The 19,670-nt window shown below is 44.5% G+C and overlaps 9 protein-coding genes across 9 annotated transcripts; all 9 read left to right on the top strand.

The window, feature by feature from the left end:
• Positions 1 to 263: 263 nt before the first annotated feature.
• LSM04_007611 (Major facilitator) lies at positions 264 to 1,982 on the top strand (the record flags this gene model as incomplete). The annotated part of the gene is made up of 1 exon (XM_067334074.1): positions 264 to 1,982. One exon carries the CDS (start codon positions 264 to 266, stop codon positions 1,980 to 1,982), a length of 1,719 nt encoding a protein of 572 aa, XP_067186448.1.
• A 944-nt stretch (positions 1,983 to 2,926) lies between these two features.
• LSM04_001491 (Major facilitator) lies at positions 2,927 to 4,643 on the top strand (the record flags this gene model as incomplete). Its single annotated transcript, XM_067334073.1, has 2 exons — positions 2,927 to 3,849; positions 3,932 to 4,643. The coding sequence occupies 2 exons, from the start codon at positions 2,927 to 2,929 to the stop codon at positions 4,641 to 4,643; spliced, it is 1,635 nt and encodes a 544-aa protein (XP_067186229.1).
• Positions 4,644 to 5,585: 942 nt separating this feature from the next.
• On the top strand, positions 5,586 to 7,304 carry LSM04_003697 (Major facilitator; the record flags this gene model as incomplete). Its single annotated transcript, XM_067334072.1, has 1 exon — positions 5,586 to 7,304. One exon carries the CDS (start codon positions 5,586 to 5,588, stop codon positions 7,302 to 7,304), a length of 1,719 nt encoding a protein of 572 aa, XP_067186304.1.
• A 922-nt stretch (positions 7,305 to 8,226) lies between these two features.
• On the top strand, positions 8,227 to 9,943 carry LSM04_001359 (Major facilitator; the record flags this gene model as incomplete). The annotated part of the gene is made up of 2 exons (XM_067334071.1): positions 8,227 to 9,149; positions 9,232 to 9,943. 2 exons carry the CDS (start codon positions 8,227 to 8,229, stop codon positions 9,941 to 9,943), a joined length of 1,635 nt encoding a protein of 544 aa, XP_067186221.1.
• Positions 9,944 to 10,908: 965 nt separating this feature from the next.
• LSM04_001442 (DnaJ domain) lies at positions 10,909 to 11,913 on the top strand (the record flags this gene model as incomplete). Its single annotated transcript, XM_067334070.1, has 1 exon — positions 10,909 to 11,913. The coding sequence occupies one exon, from the start codon at positions 10,909 to 10,911 to the stop codon at positions 11,911 to 11,913; it is 1,005 nt and encodes a 334-aa protein (XP_067186226.1).
• A 429-nt stretch (positions 11,914 to 12,342) lies between these two features.
• On the top strand, positions 12,343 to 13,041 carry LSM04_009666 (Small GTPase; the record flags this gene model as incomplete). Its single annotated transcript, XM_067334069.1, has 1 exon — positions 12,343 to 13,041. The coding sequence occupies one exon, from the start codon at positions 12,343 to 12,345 to the stop codon at positions 13,039 to 13,041; it is 699 nt and encodes a 232-aa protein (XP_067186516.1).
• A 426-nt stretch (positions 13,042 to 13,467) lies between these two features.
• LSM04_008139 (uncharacterized protein) lies at positions 13,468 to 15,342 on the top strand (the record flags this gene model as incomplete). The annotated part of the gene is made up of 1 exon (XM_067334068.1): positions 13,468 to 15,342. One exon carries the CDS (start codon positions 13,468 to 13,470, stop codon positions 15,340 to 15,342), a length of 1,875 nt encoding a protein of 624 aa, XP_067186461.1.
• A 473-nt stretch (positions 15,343 to 15,815) lies between these two features.
• LSM04_008755 (Small GTPase superfamily) lies at positions 15,816 to 16,370 on the top strand (the record flags this gene model as incomplete). Its single annotated transcript, XM_067334067.1, has 1 exon — positions 15,816 to 16,370. One exon carries the CDS (start codon positions 15,816 to 15,818, stop codon positions 16,368 to 16,370), a length of 555 nt encoding a protein of 184 aa, XP_067186482.1.
• Positions 16,371 to 17,103: 733 nt separating this feature from the next.
• Positions 17,104 to 19,515, top strand: LSM04_000540 (uncharacterized protein; the record flags this gene model as incomplete). Its single annotated transcript, XM_067334065.1, has 1 exon — positions 17,104 to 19,515. One exon carries the CDS (start codon positions 17,104 to 17,106, stop codon positions 19,513 to 19,515), a length of 2,412 nt encoding a protein of 803 aa, XP_067186203.1.
• Positions 19,516 to 19,670: the final 155 nt, after the last annotated feature.

Raw genomic sequence — 19,670 nt, 5'->3', positions numbered from 1 at the left:
GGTAAACTGTAATTGGGGCACCCACTTTCTCCAGAAAATTGTCCTGTACGAGAGTGAGGGTATTTTCAGACTTTTACTAAGTGAAATCTTGCTGGTGCCCACGTCAGTTCTACGACCTGGTCCCCTTTTTTTTCTGCACCTGTACTATATTGGTTTCCTTTGCACTGGTGGTAGTTCTTTCTGTTTGTGAATCTTTAGAGTGTACCGGCGACAGACAAAAGTAATAATAAGCAAGACCAACAAGTCAACCACCACAGGATAACATGGCATCAGCTCCTGATGAGTACCAAAGCGAGAAAAACATGGCACTAGCTCCTGATGAGTACCAAAGCGAGAAAAACATGGCACTAGCTCCTGATGAGAACCAAAATGAAGACAAACGAAATGAGAATGCACCTACCGGCTCAGACAACGCCCCTGGGATCTTCTCACTGGAGAACCTGAAGGTTGCACAGGTGCAGGTGGTTGGAGGGACGCTGAACGGGTTTACTATTGGCTTCGTTGCCGTGTACGCCCGTTTGCAACTCATCTCGACAGACTGCTCTATGTACAAGACGCCTACTGCCTGCGACAATGTGCTGAATGCGGATTGCGTGTGGAACACCACCAGTAATGTGTGTGGGTGGAGCGACTTCACTTGTGAGTTGGTACACAATACTGAGACCGCTTGCCTTGCCGACAAGAGGTGCAACTGGGTGTACAGTGATGATATTTGCAAGAATCCGACAGGCTACAGCGCCACCTATAATGGTATCTTTGCTGGTGCGATGATTGTGGGCTGCATGATTGGATCTATATTTGCCGGGCGATTCGCTGCACGGTTCGGCCACAAGGTGTCATTTCTGGTTGTTGGCATTGTTAGCGTCGTGGCGTCGGTGATGTACCACGCTGCTGCTGCCGCGGATCAGTTCTGGGTGCTGTGCGTTGGTCGTCTGCTCATTGGTACTGTGCTTGGTTTGGTGTGTGTCGCCTGCCCGATGTACGTTGACCAGAACGCACACCCGAAGAACTCCAAGGTGGATGGTGTGCTGTTCCAGGTGTTCACCACATTCGGCATCATGCTTGCTGCCCTGATGGGATTGGCCCTCGGTCAAAGCATCAATTTTGACACGAACACGAGGATGAAGGGCCGTATGCAGGGCTATTGCGCCTTCTCGACGCTGCTCTCTCTGCTCATGATTGCGCTTGGTATCTTCCTGGGTGAGAGCAAAACAACATTTATTGGTGGAACTGTTGCCGGTGAAGATGCGCTGGACCTGAACGAGTACAGCTACGTGAAGATGATTGGACCAATGTTAATTGGTGTGGCAGTGGCAGGGACGTTGCAGTTGACTGGTATCAATGCTGTGATGAATTACGCGCCGACGATCATGGGCAGGCTTGGGATGGAGCCTCTTGTGGGAAACGCTGTGGTGATGATATGGAACTTTGTGACGACTCTGGTCTCGATCCCGCTTGCCTCATTTCTCACGATGCGTCAGCTGTTTGTCGCGTGTTCACTCGTGGCATCCCTCGCATGTTTGTTTCTGTGTGGTGTCCCTGTGTATCCTGGCGTGGCATCGACGCGTGCAAAGAACGGTGTTGCGATCACTGGCATTGCCGTGTTCATTGCTGCATTCGAGATTGGCATTGGCCCGTGTTTCTACGTACTGGCCCAGGATCTGTTCCCACGCTCGTTCCGTCCGAAGGGTTCATCCTTTGTAATGATGGTGCAGTTCATTTTCAATGTTGTCATCAACGTGTGCTACCCGATTGCGACGGAAAGGATTTCTGGCGGCCCGTCTGGTGACCAGGACAAGGGCCAGTCGATTGCGTTCATTTTCTTTGGCGGGATTGGTATGATCTGCTTTGTCCTGCAAGTGTTCTTCCTCTTCCCTTGGGAGGAGAGCGATGCGAAGGCCCCTGCTGAGGAGCCCCCAGTGGAGAATGATGAACACTCACCGATTGAAGTTGCCACACCAGAAAATCGACACAGTGCTTGAGGTTTTTTGGTTTGGTACATAACTCGAGAGTGGGTTTCTAAAGAGTCATGTAAGTAGGTAGGCAGTATTGAGAGTCAAAGTCTTTTTGTATCTCCGCAGTGGCAGGCAATCCTTGTGTGCATGTATTTGCAACTTTGATCGTAGTGGTTGAAGCAACAAGAATAAGGGCAGCAACCACTCGCATTAACAATTGGGATCTGCTAACTTTTTATTGTTTATTTTTCCTTTCTATCTAGCCCTTTTCAATAATTTCATATTTGTTTTCTTGTCATGATTTATATGCTTTGTTTTCCCCTCATGTACAGCTAGATCGAAGAGGGTGTTTGCAATAATTTTGTGCGTTTTTGTAAGTGATTTTACAGTCAAACGAGTGACCTCCCACTCGAAACTATGTTAAAATAATCCCTATTATGTTATGTTCCAGCTGTGAGGTATGGGTTTTTCTTTTGTAGATGAGGTAACCGCTAGCAAAGGAAAATACATTGGGTACAGTGTGCTCGAGAGATAAAAAAAACCTTTGGTTAATTCTACTTCATCGCATTCGGTGCGTTCTTTTAACTTTTTTTCCAACAAACAAATATATTCTAATGGGTTTGATACCGGAGAATGATGAACGCTTTTTTCCAAGACGAGGTAGGAGAACAAGATAATTGATGGTTTTGATTTTGCTGTTTTTCTTTGGGTAAACTGTAATTGGGGCACCCACTTTCTCCAGAAAATTGTCCTGTACGAGAGTGAGGGTATTTTCAGACTTTTACTAAGTGAAATCTTGCTGGTGCCCACGTCAGTTCTACGACCTGGTCCCCTTTTTTTTCTGCACCTGTACTATATTGGTTTCCTTTGCACTGGTGGTAGTTCTTTCTGTTTGTGAATCTTTAGAGTGTACCGGCGACAGACAAAAGTAATAATAAGCAAGACCAACAAGTCAACCACCACAGGATAACATGGCATCAGCTCCTGATGAGTACCAAAGCGAGAAAAACATGGCACTAGCTCCTGATGAGTACCAAAGCGAGAAAAACATGGCACTAGCTCCTGATGAGAACCAAAATGAAGACAAACGAAATGAGAATGCACCTACCGGCTCAGACAACGCCCCTGGGATCTTCTCACTGGAGAACCTGAAGGTTGCACAGGTGCAGGTGGTTGGAGGGACGCTGAACGGCTTCACTATTGGCTTCGTTGCCGTGTACGCCCGTTTGCAACTCATCTCGACAGACTGCTCTATGTACAAGACGCCTACTGCCTGCGACAATGTGCTGAATGCGGATTGCGTGTGGAACACCACCAGTAATGTGTGTGGGTGGAGCGACTTCACTTGTGAGTTGGTACACAATACTGAGACCGCTTGCCTTGCCGACAAGAGGTGCAACTGGGTGTACAGTGATGATATTTGCAAGAATCCGACAGGCTACAGCGCCACCTATAATGGTATCTTTGCTGGTGCGATGATTGTGGGCTGCATGATTGGATCTATATTTGCCGGGCGATTCGCTGCACGGTTCGGCCACAAGGTGTCATTTCTGGTTGTTGGCATTGTTAGCGTCGTGGCGTCGGTGATGTACCACGCTGCTGCTGCCGCGGATCAGTTCTGGGTGCTGTGCGTTGGTCGTCTGCTCATTGGTACTGTGCTTGGTTTGGTGTGTGTCGCCTGCCCGATGTACGTTGACCAGAACGCACACCCGAAGAACTCCAAGGTGGATGGTGTGCTGTTCCAGGTGTTCACCACATTCGGCATCATGCTTGCTGCCCTGATGGGATTGGCCCTCGGTCAAAGCATCAATTTTGACACGAACACGAGGATGAAGGGCCGTATGCAGGGCTATTGCGCCTTCTCGACGCTGCTCTCTGCTCATGATTGCGCTTGGTATCTTCCTGGGTGAGAGCAAAACAACATTTATTGGTGGAACAGTTGCCGGTGAAGATGCGCTGGACCTGAACGAGTACAGCTACGTGAAGATGATTGGACCAATGTTAATTGGTGTGGCAGTGGCAGGGACGTTGCAGTTGACTGGTATCAATGCTGTGATGAATTACGCGCCGACGATCATGGGCAGGCTTGGGATGGAGGCTCTTGTGGGAAACGCTGTGGTGATGATATGGAACTTTGTGACGACTCTGGTCTCGATCCCGCTTGCCTCATTTCTCACGATGCGTCAGCTGTTTGTCGCGTGTTCACTCGTGGCATCCCTCGCATGTTTGTTTCTGTGTGGTGTCCCTGTGTATCCTGGCGTGGCATCGACGCGTGCAAAGAACGGTGTTGCGATCACTGGCATTGCCGTGTTCATTGCTGCATTCGAGATTGGCATTGGCCCGTGTTTCTACGTACTGGCCCAGGATCTGTTCCCACGCTCGTTCCGTCCGAAGGGTTCATCCTTTGTAATGATGGTGCAGTTCATTTTCAATGTTGTCATCAACGTGTGCTACCCGATTGCGACGGAAAGGATTTCTGGCGGCCCGTCTGGTGACCAGGACAAGGGCCAGTCGATTGCGTTCATTTTCTTTGGCGGGATTGGTATGATCTGCTTTTTCCTGCAAGTGTTCTTCCTCTTCCCTTGGGAGGAGAGCGATGCGAAGGCCCCTGCTGAGGAGCCCCCAGTGGAGAATGATGAACACTCACCGATTGAAGTTGCCACACCAGAAAATCGACACAGTGCTTGAGGTTTTTTGGTTTGGTACATAACTCGAGAGTGGGTTTCTAAATAGTCATGTAAGTAGGTAGGCAGTATTGAGAGTCAAAGTCTTTTTGTATCTCCGCAGTGGCAGGCAATCCTTGTGTGCATGTATTTGCAACTTTGATCGTAGTGGTTGAAGCAACAAGAATAAGGGCAGCAACCACTCGCATTAACAATTGGGATCTGCTAACTTTTTATTGTTTATTTTTCCTTTCTATCTAGCCCTTTTCAATAATTTCATATTTGTTTTCTTGTCATGATTTATATGCTTTGTTTTCCCCTCATGTACAGCTAGATCGAAGAGGGTGTTTGCAATAATTTTGTGCGTTTTTGTAAGTGATTTTACAGTCAAACGAGTGACCTCCCACTCGAAACTATGTTAAAATAATCCCTATTATGTTATGTTCCAGCTGTGAGGTATGGGTTTTTCTTTTGTAGATGAGGTAACCGCTAGCAAAGGAAAATACATTGGGTACAGTGTGCTCGAGAGATAAAAAAACCTTTGGTTAATTCTACTTCATCGCATTCGGTGCGTTCTTTTAACTTTTTTCCAACAAACAAATATATTCTAATGGGTTTGATACCGGAGAATGATGAACGCTTTTTTCCAAGACGAGGTAGGAGAACAAGATAATTGATGGTTTTGATTTTGCTGTTTTTCTTTGGGTAAACTGTAATTGGGGCACCCACTTTCTCCAGAAAATTGTCCTGTACGAGAGTGAGGGTATTTTCAGACTTTTACTAAGTGAAATCTTGCTGGTGCCCACGTCAGTTCTACGACCTGGTCCCCTTTTTTTTCTGCACCTGTACTATATTGGTTTCCTTTGCACTGGTGGTAGTTCTTTCTGTTTGTGAATCTTTAGAGTGTACCGGCGACAGACAAAAGTAATAATAAGCAAGACCAACAAGTCAACCACCACAGGATAACATGGCATCAGCTCCTGATGAGTACCAAAGCGAGAAAAACATGGCATCAGCTCCTGATGAGTACCAAAGCGAGAAAAACATGGCACTAGCTCCTGATGAGAACCAAAATGAAGACAAACGAAATGAGAATGCACCTACCGGCTCAGACAACGCCCCTGGGATCTTCTCACTGGAGAACCTGAAGGTTGCACAGGTGCAGGTGGTTGGAGGGACGCTGAACGGCTTCACTATTGGCTTCGTTGCCGTGTACGCCCGTTTGCAACTCATCTCGACAGACTGCTCTATGTACAAGACGCCTACTGCCTGCGACAATGTGCTGAATGCGGATTGCGTGTGGAACACCACCAGTAATGTGTGTGGGTGGAGCGAATTCACTTGTGAGTTGGTACACAATACTGAGACCGCTTGCCTTGCCGACAAGAGGTGCAACTGGGTGTACAGTGATGATATTTGCAAGAATCCGACAGGCTACAGCGCCACCTATAATGGTATCTTTGCTGGTGCGATGATTGTGGGCTGCATGATTGGATCTATATTTGCCGGGCGATTCGCTGCACGGTTCGGCCACAAGGTGTCATTTCTGGTTGTTGGCATTGTTAGCGTCGTGGCGTCGGTGATGTACCACGCTGCTGCTGCCGCGGATCAGTTCTGGGTGCTGTGCGTTGGTCGTCTGCTCATTGGTACTGTGCTTGGTTTGGTGTGTGTCGCCTGCCCGATGTACGTTGACCAGAACGCACACCCGAAGAACTCCAAGGTGGATGGTGTGCTGTTCCAGGTGTTCACCACATTCGGCATCATGCTTGCTGCCCTGATGGGATTGGCCCTCGGTCAAAGCATCAATTTTGACACGAACACGAGGATGAAGGGCCGTATGCAGGGCTATTGCGCCTTCTCGACGCTGCTCTCTCTGCTCATGATTGCGCTTGGTATCTTCCTGGGTGAGAGCAAAACAACATTTATTGGTGGAACAGTTGCCGGTGAAGATGCGCTGGACCTGAACGAGTACAGCTACGTGAAGATGATTGGACCAATGTTAATTGGTGTGGCAGTGGCAGGGACGTTGCAGTTGACTGGTATCAATGCTGTGATGAATTACGCGCCGACGATCATGGGCAGGCTTGGGATGGAGCCTCTTGTGGGAAACGCTGTGGTGATGATATGGAACTTTGTGACGACTCTGGTCTCGATCCCGCTTGCCTCATTTCTCACGATGCGTCAGCTGTTTGTCGCGTGTTCACTCGTGGCATCCCTTGCATGTTTGTTTCTGTGTGGTGTCCCTGTGTATCCTGGCGTGGCATCGACGCGTGCAAAGAACGGTGTTGCGATCACTGGAATTGCCGTGTTCATTGCTGCATTCGAGATTGGCATTGGCCCGTGTTTCTACGTACTGGCCCAGGATCTGTTCCCACGCTCGTTCCGTCCGAAGGGTTCATCCTTTGTAATGATGGTGCAGTTCATTTTCAATGTTGTCATCAACGTGTGCTACCCGATTGCGACGGAAAGGATTTCTGGCGGCCCGTCTGGTGACCAGGACAAGGGCCAGTCGATTGCGTTCATTTTCTTTGGCGGGATTGGTATGATCTGCTTTGTCCTGCAAGTGTTCTTCCTCTTCCCTTGGGAGGAGAGCGATGCGAAGGCCCCTGCTGAGGAGCCCCCAGTGGAGAATGATGAACACTCACCGATTGAAGTTGCCACACCAGAAAATCGACACAGTGCTTGAGGTTTTTTGGTTTGGTACATAACTCGAGAGTGGGTTTCTAAAGAGTCATGTAAGTAGGTAGGCAGTATTGAGAGTCAAAGTCTTTTTGTATCTCCGCAGTGGCAGGCAATCCTTGTGTGCATGTATTTGCAACTTTGATCGTAGTGGTTGAAGCAACAAGAATAAGGGCAGCAACCACTCGCATTTTTTTATTGTTTATTTTTCCTTTCTATCTAGCCCTTTTCAATAATTTCATATTTGTTTTCTTGTCATGATTTATATGCTTTGTTTTCCCCTCATGTACAGCTAGATCGAAGAGGGTGTTTGCAATAATTTTGTGCGTTTTTGTAAGCGATTTTACAGTCAAACGAGTGACCTCCCACTCGAAACTATGTTAAAATAATCCCTATTATGTTATGTTCCAGCTGTGAGGTATGGGTTTTTCTTTTGTAGATGAGGTAACCGCTAGCAAAGGAAAATACATTGGGTACAGTGTGCTCGAGAGATAAAAAAACCTTTGGTTAATTCTACTTCATCGCATTCGGTGCGTTCTTTTAACTTTTTTCCAACAAACAAATATATTCTAATGGGTTTGATACCGGAGAATGATGAACGCTTTTTTCCAAGACGAGGTAGGAGAACAAGATAATTGATGGTTTTGATTTTGCTGTTTTTCTTTGGGTAAACTGTAATTGGGGCACCCACTTTCTCCAGAAAATTGTCCTGTACGAGAGTGAGGGTATTTTCAGACTTTTACTAAGTGAAATCTTGCTGGTGCCCACGTCAGTTCTACGACCTGGTCCCCTTTTTTTTCTGCACCTGTACTATATTGGTTTCCTTTGCACTGGTGGTAGTTCTTTCTGTTTGTGAATCTTTAGAGTGTACCGGCGACAGACAAAAGTAATAATAAGCAAGACCAACAAGTCAACCACCACAGGATAACATGGCATCAGCTCCTGATGAGTACCAAAGCGAGAAAAACATGGCACTAGCTCCTGATGAGTACCAAAGCGAGAAAAACATGGCACTAGCTCCTGATGAGAACCAAAATGAAGACAAACGAAATGAGAATGCACCTACCGGCTCAGACAACGCCCCTGGGATCTTCTCACTGGAGAACCTGAAGGTTGCACAGGTGCAGGTGGTTGGAGGGACGCTGAACGGCTTCACTATTGGCTTCGTTGCCGTGTACGCCCGTTTGCAACTCATCTCGACAGACTGCTCTATGTACAAGACGCCTACTGCCTGCGACAATGTGCTGAATGCGGATTGCGTGTGGAACACCACCAGTAATGTGTGTGGGTGGAGCGAATTCACTTGTGAGTTGGTACACAATACTGAGACCGCTTGCCTTGCCGACAAGAGGTGCAACTGGGTGTACAGTGATGATATTTGCAAGAATCCGACAGGCTACAGCGCCACCTATAATGGTATCTTTGCTGGTGCGATGATTGTGGGCTGCATGATTGGATCTATATTTGCCGGGCGATTCGCTGCACGGTTCGGCCACAAGGTGTCATTTCTGGTTGTTGGCATTGTTAGCGTCGTGGCGTCGGTGATGTACCACGCTGCTGCTGCCGCGGATCAGTTCTGGGTGCTGTGCGTTGGTCGTCTGCTCATTGGTACTGTGCTTGGTTTGGTGTGTGTCGCCTGCCCGATGTACGTTGACCAGAACGCACACCCGAAGAACTCCAAGGTGGATGGTGTGCTGTTCCAGGTGTTCACCACATTCGGCATCATGCTTGCTGCCCTGATGGGATTGGCCCTCGGTCAAAGCATCAATTTTGACACGAACACGAGGATGAAGGGCCGTATGCAGGGCTATTGCGCCTTCTCGACGCTGCTCTCTGCTCATGATTGCGCTTGGTATCTTCCTGGGTGAGAGCAAAACAACATTTATTGGTGGAACTGTTGCCGGTGAAGATGCGCCGGACCTGAACGAGTACAGCTACGTGAAGATGATTGGACCAATGTTAATTGGTGTGGCAGTGGCAGGGACGTTGCAGTTGACTGGTATCAATGCTGTGATGAATTACGCGCCGACGATCATGGGCAGGCTTGGGATGGAGCCTCTTGTGGGAAACGCTGTGGTGATGATATGGAACTTTGTGACGACTCTGGTCTCGATCCCGCTTGCCTCATTTCTCACGATGCGTCAGCTGTTTGTCGCGTGTTCACTCGTGGCATCCCTCGCATGTTTGTTTCTGTGTGGTGTCCCTGTGTATCCTGGCGTGGCATCGACGCGTGCAAAGAACGGTGTTGCGATCACTGGCATTGCCGTGTTCATTGCTGCATTCGAGATTGGCATTGGCCCGTGTTTCTACGTACTGGCCCAGGATCTGTTCCCACGCTCGTTCCGTCCGAAGGGTTCATCCTTTGTAATGATGGTGCAGTTCATTTTCAATGTTGTCATCAACGTGTGCTACCCGATTGCGACGGAAAGGATTTCTGGCGGCCCGTCTGGTGACCAGGACAAGGGCCAGTCGATTGCGTTCATTTTCTTTGGCGGGATTGGTATGATCTGCTTTTTCCTGCAAGTGTTCTTCCTCTTCCCTTGGGAGGAGAGCGATGCGAAGGCCCCTGCTGAGGAGCCCCCAGTGGAGAATGATGAACACTCACCGATTGAAGTTGCCACTCCTCAGAATCGGCAGACGGCATGAGCGGGATCACGTGCTGTCATGCGGATATGTATATTTCAACCCGCAAGGAGAAACCCAGACGGAGAAGGTGGAGAAATTGGTTCTTTGTGGCTCCCATGCTGCAGATGACTTCCCCAACCCACGCAACCGCACACCCACCCCCTTCTGTGCTGGTGTTGCTGCAAATTGTTTTAAAGGGTTCGTGGGTGGATGCAAGAAAAGCAAGGGCAGTAGCAGCAGGTAATCTCGTAAGTGGCATTTGTGTCCTTTTTTCCTTTTTCTCCCCCATTTCTGCAGTGACCTGCACTTGAAATTCAAAAATGGTTTTTCTTTTTTCTGTTACACTCCTCGTTTTTTGTACTACTATTTATTTTAGTGGGAAATGATAATAGAGAATGACGTTGCAGCAGAGGAGACACTTGGTATAGCAGGCGATGTTTGGGTGCGTGGTTGTTGCCGTCTTGGTTGCTTGCTGTGGGGCAGCTCGGTGTAAAAACGTAATTCTGTTTTCTTCTTTTTACCTTCTTTTTTTTCTGTGTGTGTTTTATTTATTTTGTAAATGGAGTCTGTGGTTGTGCGATGGATTGCCAACCAGCTCCATCGGAAACATGATGGAAAGACGCTACTGATTTTGTTTGTTGTGAAGGGTTCCTATGCTTGTTTTGATGTTGCTCAAATTGAATGCTGAATCTGTTTTTTGTATCTTGGCTTGAGATATATGTGTATATGTTGCGTAGGTGTTGTAATTGTTTTTTTTTTTTGAAAATCGTTTGGGTAGTGTAATTTTTGATTCTTTTTCCTTATGTTTGGTGGCTGTTTGTGAGTTTTGTTTTATTTATGTTCCAAATCGCAGCGGTTAGTATTTTGTTTTGTGTACAGTTAAGTGTTTGAAAAAAAAAAAAAATGGAGTTTCTTTCTTTTTTTTTTTAGAGAGAGATATATATAAGGCATAGAGTGATCTCTTTTGGAGTATTTTCGAAGGTGTGATGGGTATTGATTATTATAAGGTTCTTGGCGTTGGTAGGAATGCAACGCCTACTGAGATTAAAAAGGCCTATCATCAGTTGGCGTTGAAGTACCATCCTGATAAGTGTACAGGGAATCGTGAAGAAGCTGAGCGTCGTTTTAAGGAGGTTTCAGAAGCTTATGATGTTTTGAGCGATGAGAATAAGAAGAAGATTTATGACAAGTATGGAGAGGAAGGGTTAAAGGGAGGTATCCCTACTGATGGTGGTGCTGGTGCTAATTTTCAGGGTGGATTTCCTGGTGGTACGCACTACTCCTTTTCACAGGGTGACGCGTTTAATATCTTTCGTACTTTTTTTGGTTCCAGCGATCCATTTGCTGGGGGTGAGGAATTTGGTGGCGGTGGTCCTGGTCTTCACCGCGTGTTCCGTGGGTTTGGTGGACCTCAAGGGTTTGCGTCTGGATTTGGCTCTCCTGAGATGTCACCTGTTCATGAGGTACCTCCTGTTGAATATACTTTTGCGTGTACACTTGAGGAGATTTATCAAGGATGCACAAAGAAGTTTAATGTGTCTCGTCAAGTTCCAGGTGGTACGGAAAAGAAGGTGTTTGAAGTTAAGGTGCTTCCTGGTTACAAGAAGGGCACAAAGATTCGCTTTGAACGTGAAGGAGGTATTGTGCAAGGATATCCTCCTAATGTGATGGCCGATATGGTGTTTGTGCTTGACGAGAAGCCGCATCCGCGTTTTGAGCGGAGTGGTGCAGATGTCCGTACAACAGTCCACATTAACTTGAAACAAGCTCTCTTGGGTACTACAGTAAATGTGGTCTGTCTTGACGGAACAACAAGTGCCCTGCCACTAACAGGGGTGAGCAAGAACGGTCGTCAATTACGTGTGAGCGGCAAGGGCTTTCCTGATCGCAAGACGGGAAGAACTGGGGATATGTATGTAACAATTGCAGTTGATATGCCGGCATCAATAAACGAAGAGACGAAAAAATTGGTCGAAAAATGTCAATTCTAGGGGGCAACTTCTTCTTTTTGCTTTCTTTGTACTTTCCTCTTGTGAATTGTGATGGAGTTAGGGAAATATTTACAAAGGTTAAAAATGTCTTTCGAGTTCAAACTGGTGAACCTCAGCACGGTTTTTTTTTTTTTTTTGGACTCCTTTTCCCTATCTTTTCTTTCTTTTTTTTATTATCTATTATTTATTCAGCGAATTCTGTTTTCTTCTGCTCATATATATATATATATATATTCTGATGTTATGTTATGGTATGTGTATTTCCCATTACGCATGAAAAATATCACCTTCTTCTTCCATTATTTTTTTTTTTTGTTAGTGGTAACTGTTGCAATTCTGAGTAGGATCATAATAGCTAATTTGTGCGCCCTATATCCTGGCTGATACTACGCCGGGACGCTGATAGCGACAGTGCGAGAACATTAATCAATGCTGGAGTGTGTGGAATACAGCATCAAAGTAATTGTTGTTGGTGATGGAAATGTAGGCAAAACGTCGATGCTGCGGCGTTTCGTTAAGGGAGAGTTTTTGAGTCCATACAAGAGAACCATTGGGGCTGAGTTCATGGAGAAAAATGTGTTTCTTCGCTATTCCAACACAACTGTGAAACTCATGCTTTGGGACACGGCAGGGCAGGAGGTGTTCAATTCTCTTACACAGGCTTATTACCGTGGTGCTGCTGCTGCGATACTAGCGTTTAGTACTGTTGATAAAGATAGCTTTATGAACATGCCAAATTGGAAAAAGAATGTTGAGAACGTTTGTGGGTCAATCCCTATGGTTCTTTGCCAGACAAAATTCGACCTAGTTGATGATTCCGTTGTTACTAACGAAGAGGCGGAGCAGCTTGCAATGCAGCTTCAGGTGCCCTTTTTTCGTGTATCCACAAAAGATGACTTTAACGTGACACAAGTATTTGAATTTATAGCTGATATGTGTCTAAGTAAAGAGAAGTCGGATGAACGTAGCGGTTTGTCTGACACACCGTTTACTGGCCAACCCGATACCGAAACGACTGATGCTGTAAATGCGGGCCGTGACATGCAGTCAGCGAGACACATTGATTTGAGTGCGAAAAACATGGACAATAGAAAGAAGCGTAAGAAAAACCGTTGTGGTGTACTTTGACCAGTTTTTATTGGAATCAATGAGTTGCTCAAGAATTTCTATGGAATATGGATTTTGAATGTACGTGGTTTTTGTTTCTCTTTCTGTGTGTTGCTACAGGTGTATGGAACGAAAATGAAGATCGACGACTGAGAAGAAGGAAGGAAGGAAGGATGACAGAAAATGAGATGGAAAGAGAAAAAAAAAGAAATACTGAAATATTTTTTCTTACATTTGTCGTCCCTATCACACCTTTGTAAATGTGAAGTCACCCCGGAAAAGTAGAGTTTTTTAGAATTGTTTTCCTCCTTCCATGTATGTAGCTTTGCGCAGTCTCTGAAATTTCATCTCCACGACTGTATTTTTTTTGGTTATGCTTACCGATGCAACGTATATATATATATACTAAGAATACTGAGAAGGACTTTGAATTTTAAAATACGAAAAATGTCATTTTTTAGGAAAGTAAGGGCTCTCTTTCAGCAGGATGAGAGTTTGCCTACACTGCAGCAAGTGAGGACAAGCAGCAGTAGTGGTGGTGGCAACGGAGGTATTGATACCCGAAGCGTAAAGCAACAAGGAGCTGTTAGCGGCGGACCGAGTATTTGGCCTGTACATTTCGATGTTCAGAGAAAGATACAAGAAGGTACAGATATGAACATTAAAGCCGTTGTGCGTGGGATGCGACAAACAGGGAAATCGACCATTGTGTCGTGGCTGTGCGGCTATACACCACCAAGGACCTACATACCTTCTGCTGAGATCAGCGCGGGTACTATTTATTATCACAGTCGTATGGTAAAGTCTGGCCGTGGTGGTGCCAAAGTGGAGCTCTGGGATGTTGTGGACGAAGGTTTCAGAGCAAAGGGGAGTAGTAGCATCTCAAATTCTTCTCCTTTAGCTGATGCGCGTTCTATTGATGTTTATAGGGGTTGCAATCTTGTAATCTTTGTGGTTGATCGAACCCGGAAGGAAACTTTGGAGTATGCTGTACGTGAGGCGCATCATGTGCCACCCACGACGTGTATACTATTTGCGTTAAATTTCCATGATGCTCCCAAGGATACTCATGTTGTTCTAGATCGAGATATTGATAATGCTTGTAAGTCGCTTAGAAGAGCAACAACACCTATGATTTTAGCAGCCTGTGCTGGACGTGTACCACCGGAGGATTCTTCTGCATCAGTTACATGGGTTGATATTAGCGCTATTACTGGATATGGTATGGAATTGCTCCGTACTGCCTTTGAGATTCCTTATTTGTTTCTTCGTGTCTTAGATCTGGAGAGTCAAATTAATTCTCATTTTCGATGCCTTGAACGGTATCAAGCATGGGTATTCACTGAGAGAGCAAATCTTCACTTATTGGAAAAGAGTGAAAGAGCAGAGATACAAGAAGGAAAGGAGAAAGTGCTCTTAGGTATTCTTAATAACCCTTCAGAAAAGAATAGTGAAGGAAGCAGTATGAAAACACTAGGAAAAGAGGTAAATCGTTTTTCTTTGAATACGGTTGGTGGCCACTATGTCAAATATCGTCTGGGAGATGGGGAGGAAGATGAAAATGGTATTACCGAAGGTTTTTTTGATGGACTTGAAGAGGATGAGGCAGTAAATGATACTAAAAAAGAAGAAACATCTTTCTCTATAGACAATAGTATCAGTGTTAATGAGAGTGGGAAAGCATCCAAAACCCAAATTGTCTCACCATCTCCACCGTTGTCGATGGGAAAGGAGTCTTTGGGTACCCCTATATTAACAAAAATTAATCTTTTAGATACTGAAACGGAAAGTAGGCGAGAAGAGGGGAAATTGGGAAACAGTCTATTCTATGGTCAAGAGAAAATGTTTGACGTTGGTGAGGATGTAGATTTAGACGATGCTTTTTTTGAGGCATCTACGCGTGATGAACCACTTTCTGTGGGTACATCGTTGCCTCTTGAGAACAATGCTGATAATAAAGAAGACGAAGAAGAGTCTAATAAAGTCGTTACGAAATTACGTGTAGTAGATGAGGCAGAGGCAGTGTTGGCCACTACTTCAATTGTTCAAGAGGTGTCTAACGTCTCTGCTATTCAGGTTGATGTTGATGTTCTCCTGCGACAAATGCAAAGTGCACTTGGTGTGGCTTGCGATGAAGGGACAAGAAAGGGCACCGAAGAAAATGCTCGGCAAATTCGCCAAGGTAAACAAAAAAGTCATAATCGACAGAAAGGAAAAAGAAATGGAAAGCGAAACAAGAACTACATCGATGGAGAACAGGAAGAAAGAGATGGGAAGTTATTTAACACAGATGATGGGACATTTGAGTTAATCAAGGAATGATGAATTCTTTATTTTACTCTCTCTTTATTATCTCTTCGTATTTATGCATATTTACGTGTAAAAGTCTCTCTCTTTCTCTCTCTCTCTCTCTCTCTCTATATATATATATATATATATATATATATATATATATTTGCTTTCCTGGTTCTTTCTAGGTTATCTGAACCATGGTGCTCTTTCGCTTTTCTTTTCATCTTTTGTTTTCGCTATTCGTAATAGAATCTTCCCCATCCTTTCAATATTCTCAGTAAGTAGTAAAACTAATAATTTGTTGTTTGACACTTAATATTTTGCTGAAATATATACAGTATATATATATATATGTATATATATATATATATATAGGTATTTATCTAGTCTGTGTGTTTTCTTTGTGGTTAGACCGTTGCATATAGTTGGGATAACAGGGAGAAAGACAAGAAGGTAAAGACTCTATAAAGATAGGTATAATCTATCCTTTTGTTAATTCACTCATGGGTATTTTAGACATTCTTCTGAAACTCAAGCCATCTTCGCGTAGACTTAGAAGTATTCTCATCCTTGGTTTGGACAATGCGGGGAAAACGTGTATCTTAAAGAAATTGAGTGATGATGACACCTCTAAAACAATGCCGACACAAGGATTTAATATTAAGACCCTCACTGCTGGTCGTCTTAAGCTTAGTGTTTGGGATATTGGGGGACAACAGTCCATTCGCCACTATTGGAGACATTACTTTGGAGAGACAGATGTTCTTATATTTGTTATTGATGCAGCCGATATGCAACGATTAGAAGAGGCACAAAAAGAACTTCATCACATATTAGAAGAAGAGAAATTAATGAGTGTACCATTGTTAGTCTTTGCAAACAAACAGGACCTTCTGGGAGCTGTATCAGCGGATGAGGTCGCCACTATTTTGCATTTAACTGATGTGAAAGATCGTTATTGGCATGTTCAGCCATGCTCTGCAAAAACTGGGGAAAACTTGGATATGGGTGTAGCATGGATAGTAGAACAGTTGCGAAAAAATCCACTGAGACGGTAATACTTGTTTGAGGAATATATATTCCCTTCAGTTTTCTTAATTATCCCCAAGTGAACAGTATTGTAGAACTGAAAAATAGAGATAACAGAAAAGAACGTAATTAAGCTATACACGGAAAAAATAATTACTTCCTTGTACAGTAACAAGTTTTTCTTTTTTGTTTCCAATGAGACTTGGGATGCCTTGATTTCTTTTCTTTCCTTAGGTTATCGAGTGTATTCTGATGAGACTTCATGGGTATGTATGTATGTATGCATGTATGTATGTATGTATGCATGTGTGTGGGTGTGGGTGTCATATTTAATAATGTGCAACATTTCCCTGGGTGATAGATTTTTTTTTTTTTATCCTTCTGGTTTCATGATGTGTTTTTTTTTTTTTCTTTTCTTAATTGCTGTCTCCCTATTCATTTCATTTCCTCAGTATATGAAATTATGGGACAATGGGCCCTTTTTTTAATTTTTTCTTTTTCAGTGGGTATATATGATCTCCTGAGCAGTTTCATCACTGTGAAATTACTACCTCAAACATAAACCAAATACAAAGGCCTGCACATGTGCGTCTAAGGATTTTATTTAAACTCTCGTGTTCCTCCCTCTTTTCTTATTATTGCACTGATTTTTTTTTTTCTTTTGTATGTATGTGTTCTTCTTTCTCCCTTAACGTATTCTCAACCAATAAAACAAACGGCAAACGACACCGTCATGAATACAAAAGGCCAGGTCAACTTTAGATGGATGCACAGTTTCCCACCCTCTCAGAGAAGGAGAGAAACGGAACGGCAATAAACGTTGATATCCCTACCAAGATGGATAACCCTTGTACAGTACAAACCCCTGTAGCAAACAGTGTATGTGAAGGTGAAGTGATTGATGCAAGTGTACCAGCTCCTCCAATGACGGGGCCGGTATTTCTTACCACTAGGGGAATTATCTCATCTGTAGCGCAGAGGTGCGCGAACAAGTCTACAGTGAAGTCACAAGCATGTAAGATACCGTTGAATTTCTACCTAAATTCATCCGAATCACAACGTCAGCACATTCGTTTGGCTAAACAAACTGATGTACCGAAGCAAGGCCGCGCACGTTCTGTTTCATCTTCCAATATGGAACGAAGTACTGGTGTACCGTACAAGGAATCACGCAGTAAGCGACTCCGTGATCAAGTTATGGGTGCTCGAGATATTCTTTCCAGTTCTGAACAAGTACTATTACTTACTCGTGATAATAATGAATGCATAAGAAAACTACGAGAAAAAGAAGAGCAACTGAAGAAGCTTGAAGTAATGGTTCAGAATTTTCGTGTACAAATGGTAAGAGGTGCCTCAACTGTGAACAACAGCATTGCTAAGAGTGATTACTCAGAGATGAATTCGCAGGTTATGCGACTTGTTAATGAAAATGCTATTTTAGACAAACGATTACGTGAGGCAAATGCTCAAATCACAGAATTAAAACGTGATGCACGTGTTGCTTACTTACATGAACTAAAAACAGAATTAGCAGTATATCAGGCGGAAGTTGTGCGGCTTTCTTCTATGATGCGAGGAAGAAATGATAAAGTTTCACAAAAGAATCCTCTCGAGTCTCGCTTTCGAGAAACTCTAGATTCTTTACAAGAAAAAGAGAAGATAATCCAAGATTTACGAGAAAGTATTGTGGAAAGTGCATCCGCGCTGAATCGATCCCTTGAGGACGCCATGCGGGCGAAGAGTAAAGTTTTACAACTACAAGAAGCTAACGAGGCACTCTTAAAGGAGTTGAAGATGCTTAGAAAGACAACACTCATGTTAAAGCAGACACACAGTGAATTAGAATGCACCCGTAGCGCTCTCAGGGAAGCAAATGGACGGCTCCGAGAGTTTGAGCAAATTCTAGGTGTGGTAGATAGTCCAGCAGATGTGTTAGCTGTTATTAAGGAACGTGATGCCTTGATTTCCCTCTTGAGAGAACAGCATGAGAGGTACGAGAGAGAACAGCAACAATTTGCATCTCTGCAAGGAGAGACGAAGCAAAAACTGCGAGATTCTCTTAATGAGGTACTTCAACAGGAACGGGCTCTTGCAAAAGATAAAGAAATTCAACTTCGACGTGTTTGCATGATGTGGAAGAAAAGGTATGAACAGCTAGCCTTGGAGAGGGCTGCTGAGCGGGGTAGTCTCAGAGAAGAGTTGCGTGCCATTACAAAATATAAGGAAGAGGAACGTCAAGAGGAGTTATGTCAGCTATTAAGCAAGATACAGCAACCAACCTCTGAGGTGCACCGTCATTATGAATCTTATCCGCAAGAAAGGTGTGAATCGTCTTCAGCAAAGCCACAAACCACGAAAGTGCCAACTTTAACAGATACTTCCTCTAACACGTCTTTTGCGACCTCTTCAAGCTCTTCGTGCAAGGAGAGAAAGGTAAGTATTGACAGCTGGGATAAGAGAAAGACTGGAACGAAGCAAAATGCTCAAATAGAAACAATTTCAGGGCAAGAATATCCTAATTTTAGTGCCACAGGAGAGATGATACCATTAAAACTCTCTGAGAGCCATCATGGCTCTATTGAGGGTAAGAGTTCTCAAGCCCAAACTAAACCTAACGTTAGCCTTCCACCATGCGACGTTGACGTAGCGGCAAATGAAGAGAGGACTGTTTCGCCATTGAAGACGAAAGAAAGTGGAAGTCATTCGATCAGCGAGATTTCTCTCAGGGCATCAGATGATACTCAAGACACCGGGAAGGAACGTCTCGCTCTAGCATCATCAGCAGAACTCATGATGGGACTCTTGGGGACTGGACCTCAAAGGAATGACGTCTCACTATCACCGACTGACAGCACACCAACACCAGCAGCCACTCCAGTACTAGCAACATCGGCAGGTGAAACCCCGACGGAAGGTGATGCTGAGACGGGAAATTCTCTTCCTTTACGAGTACAGGTACCACCACCACTACAGTTGGGGGGAAACGTTGGGAAAGAGACATCGGAGCTAAGCAAATTGTCTATTTCCCGTATGTCTAGCTTTTCTAATCTTTCTGAGCATGGTGACGCACAAGGTCCGCCGTTGAAAAGTCGATACGAGGAGGATGAGAGCAATACAATGGATAGTCCCAATGATGAAGATGGATCTTTTACGGTACATCATGTAAAGACTTGAAAGCATTTATTTCAGTTTGTAATAGATTAAATGGCCAGTATTTTGTTTTGTAGCACGGGGAACCCTCTGTGTTTTCGTGTCTTGACTGGTGTATTTTCTTCCACCCTATGAGCAATGTGTATGTGTTTGTTTTCGCGCTCAGTGCGTGCATTATT

This window comes from Trypanosoma melophagium (genome assembly GCF_022059095.1).
Source record: "Trypanosoma melophagium isolate St. Kilda chromosome Unknown ctg7segment1, whole genome shotgun sequence".
Taxonomy (NCBI): Eukaryota; Euglenozoa; class Kinetoplastea; order Trypanosomatida; family Trypanosomatidae; genus Trypanosoma; species Trypanosoma melophagium.
This window is presented reverse-complemented; position numbering and strand designations above follow the sequence as displayed.